Source organism: Aplysia californica, unplaced genomic scaffold (assembly GCF_000002075.1).
Source record: "Aplysia californica isolate F4 #8 unplaced genomic scaffold, AplCal3.0 scaffold00159, whole genome shotgun sequence".
Lineage (NCBI taxonomy): Eukaryota > Metazoa > Mollusca > Gastropoda > Aplysiida > Aplysiidae > Aplysia > Aplysia californica.
Genome location: NW_004797429.1, coordinates 315,384 through 323,350, shown reverse-complemented (window position 1 = coordinate 323,350; position 7,967 = coordinate 315,384). Strand labels below are relative to the sequence as shown.

At 40.9% G+C, this 7,967-nt stretch overlaps 1 protein-coding gene and 1 long non-coding RNA gene across 2 annotated transcripts in view; both read right to left on the bottom strand.

Moving 5' to 3' along the window:
* Positions 1 to 60: 60 nt before the first annotated feature.
* Positions 61 to 2,361, bottom strand: LOC101848746 (protein dimmed). Its single transcript, XM_005097622.2, has one exon. It carries the CDS (start codon positions 2,342 to 2,344, stop codon positions 869 to 871), a length of 1,476 nt encoding a protein of 491 aa, XP_005097679.1. The 5' UTR covers positions 2,345 to 2,361; the 3' UTR covers positions 61 to 868.
* A 21-nt stretch (positions 2,362 to 2,382) lies between these two features.
* Positions 2,383 to 7,967, bottom strand: part of LOC118477632 — a 13,136-nt gene continuing 7,551 nt past the window's right edge. Inside the window, exon 2 of the long non-coding RNA XR_004858503.1 lies at positions 2,383 to 2,450. This is a non-coding gene — a long non-coding RNA (uncharacterized LOC118477632). The remainder of the gene's footprint in view (positions 2,451 to 7,967) is intronic.

The following is a 7,967-nucleotide window of genomic DNA, read 5'->3' as shown; positions in this document are numbered from 1 at the left end:
TCTCTCTCTCTCTCCCTCTCTCTCTCTCGCTCTCTCTCTCTTTCGTACTCTCTCTATTTCGTTCTCCCCCCCCCTCTCTCTCTCTCTTTCTCTTTCTATCCCAATTTCATATCACTCCATAAGGCATAGTTTGAGTCAAAAGACCAAACTGCGTATTACCAAAAAATAAAATAAAACCACAAGTGTAAGAACGGGAGGAATTGCGATTCTCCTTATCAGTGGTCTCAGAGACTATAAACAAATTATGAAAGATAATATGTATTGTCCTGTATTCTCTCAGATAAAAAAAGGCAGAAACAACTTCGCAACAACTCCCGTGGCAAGAATGTCAAGTTCAGTCAGTTAACCGTATCTATCAGTTCCTCAAAGGACTTACATCGCTGCAGCATGTTGAGTGCATGCGTATGTAAGGCATCACTTGTCTTCTGTGAAACAACTGTCCGGAGCAGAGAAGATATCGCGTTTGTGTTCGTGGTCACGATTTTCGGTTTTTGAGTCTCGCTGGTTTGTTTCGTCAAGGAGCTACCAATATTGTTATTATGTCTTGTTGTATTGTTGTCATTTGCATCACCCTCACCAGCCCAAAAACACCACGTGACTGCTTCCGCAAGGCAACTTGCAACGATGATGATGATGATGATGATGATGATGACGATGACGACGAAGCAGAGTTGCTGAGCTAATATTGCTCCGTTGTTGTTTTTGTTTTGTATTTGTTTTTGTTTCATTTGTGCTGTTTTGTCTGTGTTTCTTTTTTACTACCACTGCTGTGCCGTAGTCGCAGCAGGGTGCTTGAAACAGAAGCATCAGAGTTGCTGTAGTTTTTGTTGTTGTTGTTACCAACGTCGTTGCTGTTGTTGTAGTGATATCAGTTTTTACGCGTGAGGGAGGCAGACGACGTTAAAAGCGGGTGCGGGAAACGCCCAAAGTGAAGACCTAATTGCAGTGGGCTGGATCCTCCTGTCAGGCACTGTGCGCATGCGCATGGAACCGGCCACCTGGACAGTGAATGAAAGCGTTCAGCATGTGCGTGATGATGTGTGGGACTGTGCACACTATGTGCTCCGGGAATTTCCGACTTCGCCGCTATAAACGAAGAGGTGAGTGCGCCTAAATCGTGAGGAGTAAGTCCGTGTAGAGGTGCCCTCAACGCTGGTACAGCGAGGGGTATGATGGGAGAGACTGAGCTATGGGTGGGGAGAGTGCTCGCGGGTAAACCCGGATGGTGGAGGGAAAGAGCGAGGGGAGGGATGTGTTCCGAAACGGGGGTAGTTGGGGTTCGAGACGGAGAGCCAAGACTCATCCCAGCGGATGAAGAACTTGTTACTGTAGGGTTTGACCCACCGTTGGAGCTGACAGACGGTGAAGATGTTGCTGATGCAGCTGCCGCCGCTGCTGCTGCTGCTACCGCTGCTGCTGCTATGCTTCCTGCTGACGACAGCTGCTGTTGTTGCTGTTGTGATGGAGGAGGAGGAGGAGGTGGTGGTGGTAGCGCTGCCGAAGACGCTGTTGGAAGGACAGGCGTTCTTGGGGGCGCGTGCGTGTGATAGATATCGCTTACAAGTTTCTTCATCTCTTCCAAAGAAGAGTTCAGCATGAGAATATAGTTCTTCGCGAGCAGAAGAGTGGCGATTTTACTCAGTTTTCGCACGGAAGGACCGTGGGCGTAAGGCATCACCTCTCGGAGACCGTCCAACGCCGAGTTGAGATCGTGCATGCGTTTTCGCTCTCGGCTGTTGATTTTGAGCCTCAGTTGCTGCAGTTCTTGGTCGTCCACACACTTGGAAGCCAGCCCTCCCTTCTTCCTCAGCTTACTGCTGCTGTTTTTGTTGTTGTTGTTGTTGCTGTTGTTGCTGTCGTCGTGCTGTCGCAGAGACCTGGTGCAGGAGCTGCTGTTCACAGTGCTGTCCGAGGGGGCTGGGCTAAAGCTGTTGTGGCTCTGCCTATCGTCCTCGATGTCACTAGAGTCCTCGAAATCGTCGACCGATATCAGTTTGTTGTCGTTGTTTTCATCATCATCGTCGTCATCGGCATCGTCGTCATCAAAGTTTTTGGTATTGCTTGACAGACGACCACCGCTCCCGTGGTGGTGGGAGAAGAGAAAGTTTGTGGCTTCCGAATTGTGGAGATGCGCCGCCATACTGGAGACGTGCTGGTGCTGCTGCTGAAGGTGGTGATGGTGATGCTGATGCTGATGTTGCTGGTGCTGTTGTTGTTGTTGTTGCAGGTGCGGGCGGTAGAGGTACGGATGGTGTCTGTGGTGGTTGTTGTGGTGCTCCTTGTGTCGCAGGGAGTTGGAGGACACCACAGTCTCCCCACCGCTGGTGTCGGCTTCCGTTGCCATGGTAACCACAAGACGCTCGGCAGTTGATGATTTTTTTTACTGCTTCCGTTTTCTGTGACAGTTTTGTGTGCCCGAATCTGTGTAGAACTCTTCTGTGTCTTGAGGCCTTTGGGGAAAGAAAATAGAAGAAAATATTTTATAAATAATTTGTGCAATGCAAAATAAAATTTGGTTCTGTGAGAAGTCAAATGGATAGATAGATAGATAGATAGATAGATAGATAGATAGATAGATAGATAGATAGATAGATAGATAGATAGATAGATAGATAGATAGGACTCCCCCCATACACACACACATACACAAATTGAAAATTTTAAAAAGATACCATCATGTAGAAACAGGCAAATAGACGACCAGTTGCAGGGAGACAGAAAGGTGGGTTTTTTTATTATGTAAAGTCTATTTATGGAAATTGCTTGTAGATAGACTTATACTAACATTAAAAAACTGTCAAAATACACTAACACCCCCGAGGGTAAAAAAGAATCTAATTGCAGTAGGAAAAGATAAAACTAAAATAAAGACTTTAAATGAGAATAAACTCCTCTGAAATAGCAGTTCACAAGAGAGTGGCAAACATACAAAAGAAGTAGATGAAAATGACCATAGTAAGGGTAAAGAAAGAAAAAACAGCAGTTCCCTGTTGCAGTTCAGGCACAGTTATGAGCATGACACTGATGAATCAGCACATTTACAATTCTACTGTGCATAAAAACAAGTTAGTGTCCCCCCTTTGGGAATGGGAATGAAGACAACTTCAGTCAGTAGTACTGCCTGGGGGGTACTTAATTGTTGGTTTTGAACACAGTACTTCTACACGTCGGGCACAGCATTAAGCTGATTGGGAAACCATAATAGCAGGGGGCAAAGCAGTTGAAACTGTCTAAGGTACAACTACTTGTACATATGACCTCACCTCACAAACGTCCACAGAAAAGATTCCAGAGGACGGTAGAACCTTGGATATTTGAGAATATAAATTTTAATGTTGAGAAAAATCAGGGAAGAATTTGGACGAGAATGAAGTTTGACGTATTCAAGTTTTTAATTCGTGCATTTATTTATCTTTTTGTTTGCTCATATATTATAGGTATTTATGTATTCATTTATTAGTTCATATACCTTAATAAAATAAAGAATGATTTAATTAAATCAATAAACTAATTATTCAATTAATTTAATAAATTAGTCTCTTACTTTACTGCGTATCTTACTTAGTATGATTAAATCAAGTAAGTAAATTAATAACTTACTTTACAGCTTATCTTACCTAGTAGTAGCTTTCATTTTCTGAATGTGCAACCCTCACATAACAAAGATGAGAATAAATGAAAGGAAGAATCTGGAAGAGACTAACCTGGTTGATTTATGTTTTATTTTTGTGTTTATTCATATTTTTTGTTAGTTCATTTACTAAGGCAATGTGTGTGTATTTGTCTATAAGTTCGTTAATCGTTTTTCAAAAAATAGTGCTAATTAGTTAGTTAGTTAGTTAGTTAGTTAGTTAGTTAGTTAGTTAGTTAGTTAGTTAGTTAGTTAGTTAGTTAGTTAGTTAGTTGATTGGTTGATTGGTTAGTTGAATGGTCGGTTGGTTGGTTGTTAGTCTGTGGTGTAGCCGTTAGTCACTTTCGACGCCACATGTAGAAGACCTGTGTTCTGTTCTCACGTGGGGAAAATTTTGAACGAGCATAATATCAGTCTTTGTTCTGAAACGTTGTGTCCCCCTCAGCCTACGATGTCCCTGACATGCTAGATCGAAGACCGCCTCCTAAATGGTCTAAATTGTGTGGGTTGAGGATGTGAAAAAAACAACAACACCCACATAAAAAAGTAATTTAAAGTAAGCACGACTACTATTTTTGGCCTACGCCATTTTAATGGAATGGCTTTACTGGGGATCACAGGGCACAACAATGACAACGTCTTTTGTCACATAATGAAACTTCGCTTTGCACCCAAAAGATGTGAGTTCGATTCCCACAAGTAGATGATATTATATAATAATATAATATTATATTATATAATGCATATTATTATATCAATGAGTAGATTTATATCTTATGTTCTGCTAGGATGTATTATTCACTCACAACCCAGTTTTTCCCAGACAGGCAAGGGTGAGTTTGTCCATCTCCAAAGCACTGAAGTATAGACTGTGTAAGCGATGCCTCCAAACATTTACCGTCACGTCATAACAAAGAGACTCCGTCTAAAAATAACATCACTTACATCAGTACGTGAGTACGTGCTCATTCGTTTTCATTTCCACTTGGCACGTACACAGACACATCAACCCCCCCCCCCTCCCCCCCCCCCTCAAACCACCTCCCTCTCTGTTTCATCTCACACCATGCCATAAGAGGGTGCATTTCACAGGCCCTTGAGCTTCCCCTATTTTGAGTGGCCTGTTTAAGGCGTCTGGCTAGCAATCGCGAGGTGAGGGTTTGATTCTTGGTAGAGCAGGAAAGGAATTTGTATCCATATGAACAGAAAGGTTGTTGTTTATCTTTTTTTAAATTATTTGTAGAACTATTTCTCTTCCTCCGCCCAACTTGGAAAGGGAATTTGTCAACGGACATAACCGGCAGGAGCAAAGGCTGACTCGTTTGAAAGGATTATCAAATTGAGAAAAAGAACCAGGTAAAAATGAGTCCACACACGAAAAATATGCCCACAACAGTAACAAAATTAACCAAATTTCTTAAAAGAGGCGGCCTCACTGAGTTGTGAATGAAAACAAATCTGGAATTCATATTATTACTGCATGTTCACCCGCCAAAATAATCGAGAAAATATCTCACTAAATATTCTTATTCCCATTTTGGGCAAAACGTAATTATAACTTTTAAACGCACGGTGGGAATAACGGTTTCAAAAATTTTCAAGAGTAAATTTAACCTTAGATGTGAATACATACACAGAATGCAAAGAAGCATGTATTTGGTTTCAAATTTGGCTGTCTTTGTATAGGCTAGCTTTTCGTGGCCAGGAAATCAAATCAGGAACTGATTAATTTAGAGTGGTAAAAAGTCCCAGAAAAAAATGCTAGCACTCACAGCAACCACGAGACTGTTTGGAGTTAGCCCCCCTCTTTTTCACCTTTTTTTGAGGTAGACTCCTCCAATTCAATTGTTAGCTTATATAATCAGTACTAGAGGCTGCTTATGAAAGAGGCCCGAATTGGGTGAAACAATAAGTTGGAGTACTGTGCATACGGCTCAAATAGAAAGTATATTATATACATTTATATAAATTTGTTATGTAATGTTGGATGTCACTTTAACGAATTCACAATGCTTTGGGGTTTGTTTGTTGTTTGGTTGGGTGTTTTTTGGATGGAAGGGGTTGGTTCTTGTTTGTTTGTTTGCTGCTTTGTTAGTTGGTTGATTGGTTGGTTGGTTGGTTTGATTGCTTGTTGGTTTTTTTGTTTATTGGTTTGTTCATTTGTTGTCTAGATCTAATGATGTTTCTGCTCCGCCGCATCCCCTCCCTCACATTAACGCGACTCAAAAAAAAACCCACAAAAAAAAAAGATTTTTCAAAATGCATCTCAACTTGCACTTTAACACGATACACTGAGCCCTTCTGTTCCCTCTCAATAATAAGATTCGCCAGAAAGGGCGCATTTCACGGGTCCTTGAGTTCTCCCCCCTTCCGTTTGTATCCACATTACTTCCCTTGAGGCTGAGTTGTGCGCTTTGTCGTCATCAACCTTTGAACTCTCGTGACGGGACGTTGTTATAATATGATTATCTGGATGACTTTCAGACGCTTCTGTGTGTCGCTTACTGTAAAACTGGTTCATTCTGTGTTTACCAGGGAGACAGAGAGGGGGGAGAGGAGAGAGGGAGGAAGGGACAGAGAGAGAGAGAGAGAGAGAGAGAGAGAGAGAGAGAGAGAGAGAGAGAGAGAGAGAGAGAGAAAGAGAGAGAGAGAGAGAGAGAGAGAGAGAGGGGGGGCAGACAGACAGACAGACAGACAGACAGACAGACAGACAGACAGACAGACAGACAGACAGACAGACAGACAGACAGACAGACAGCGAGGGGAGAGAGAGAGAGAGAGAGAGAGAGAGAGAGAGAGAGAGAGAGAGAGAGAGAGAGAGAGAGAGAGAAGGAGGTAGGGGGAGGGGGCGTCTAACTATTGGAAATTTGACTACTCGAGATTTACTCAAAAGAACGACTTAACGAGAAAAGCATCCGAAATAAAAAGATCATGCGGGTTCATAAAATTATTTTTTCTAATAATTAAAAAAGAAATTTCAGTTCTTCGTGAACGGAATTTGACTTTTGCGAAAAGTTCTCTTGATCTTTTATTTCTTTAAAGGAAGCGTTTTGCGGTATTTTCGACACCAGAGAAACTTGTCACCCTTGCCTTTGTCTTCTGTTCAAGTTATTAGCTTTGGAGTATCTTCACCGACCATGACGACATGGGGTCGGCCTGGAGAACGAGGTAACGGGGGTGACGTATTATTAACCCTTTCATTGTCGAGACACTTCCATTTGTGATTGTACAGGCAAAAAATAGTACAAAAGTTCATTCATGAGACATTTAAACAAAGCCGTAGTATCTTTCCCCTTATTTTGGATAGGAATAAAGGACTGAATACACAATGGTAATTTTTTTCCTTTTTTTTCCTTCTTTTTTCTTTTTTTTTCTTTTTTTCTTTTTTTTTCTCTTTTTTTTGTAAAGTGGTAATTACATCTCCTTATACTTCCCATGTAAACCATTAGACAAAGTAGCAGAGACCCAGGTTTGGAGAAAGTAGGCGAGTACTGTGTAAATAAATATAATCTACTTCCATGCAGCATGAGGAGCTTCATGTGGGTTATGGAATGGAACGGGTGAGGGTCTTTCAAGAGAGATTTAAACAAAGCGATTGTATATTTTCCCGATTTAAGAAAACAAACAAACTAAAAAACCCAAAGAACCAACAACTGCATTGTGCCAATGACACAATATCCTATATACTTCCCAGTTCACACAATTTTGGCAGAGAACTAGTTTGGGAGAATACAAGCGAGTACATAATACTTCGTCACGGCAGAGAAGAGGTTAATATGGGTTATTGAACGGGAGAAGCCAAAAAAGTGAGATAATGATAATTAAAATTATAAAAAAAAACTTAAACTTTTCTTTATTTGATTTTGACCTTTTTTTTCTTTCTTCTGGTGAGACTTATTTTTCCACTTTTCTATGTTAGTCGTTATTTCAGTTTTTATTTTGTTTCTCTCATTATCGTTATTTTTGTTGTTGTTACTGTAGTTGTTGTCGTTGTTACTGTAGTTGTTGTCGTTGTTACTGTAGTTGTTGTTGTTGTTACTGTAGTTGTTGTCGTAGTTTTTGTTGTTTTTGCAGTTTCTGTTGTTCTTTTTTCTGCTTCTACTTTTATTTTTGCTGGCGTTACTGGTGGAATGATTGTTGTTGTTGTTGTTGTTGTTATTGTTGTTTGTTTGTTTGTTTGTTTTTTTCGTGGCGGAGTGGGCAGACGAAGGGGAACACAAAGGGTGTCGGAGGGGGAGAAATGCGTATACGCTATTTTTTCCAGTTTGTGATTATGAGAAAAATAATAATATGAAGAATAATGAGAATTTTAAAAAATATATAAATATTTTTAAAA

What these genes read in the sequence shown, in the direction of transcription:
- LOC101848746 (XM_005097622.2), bottom strand. Translation starts at nt 2,344, where the DNA reads ATGGCAACGGAAGCCGACACCAGCGGTGGGGAGACTGTGGTGTCCTCC.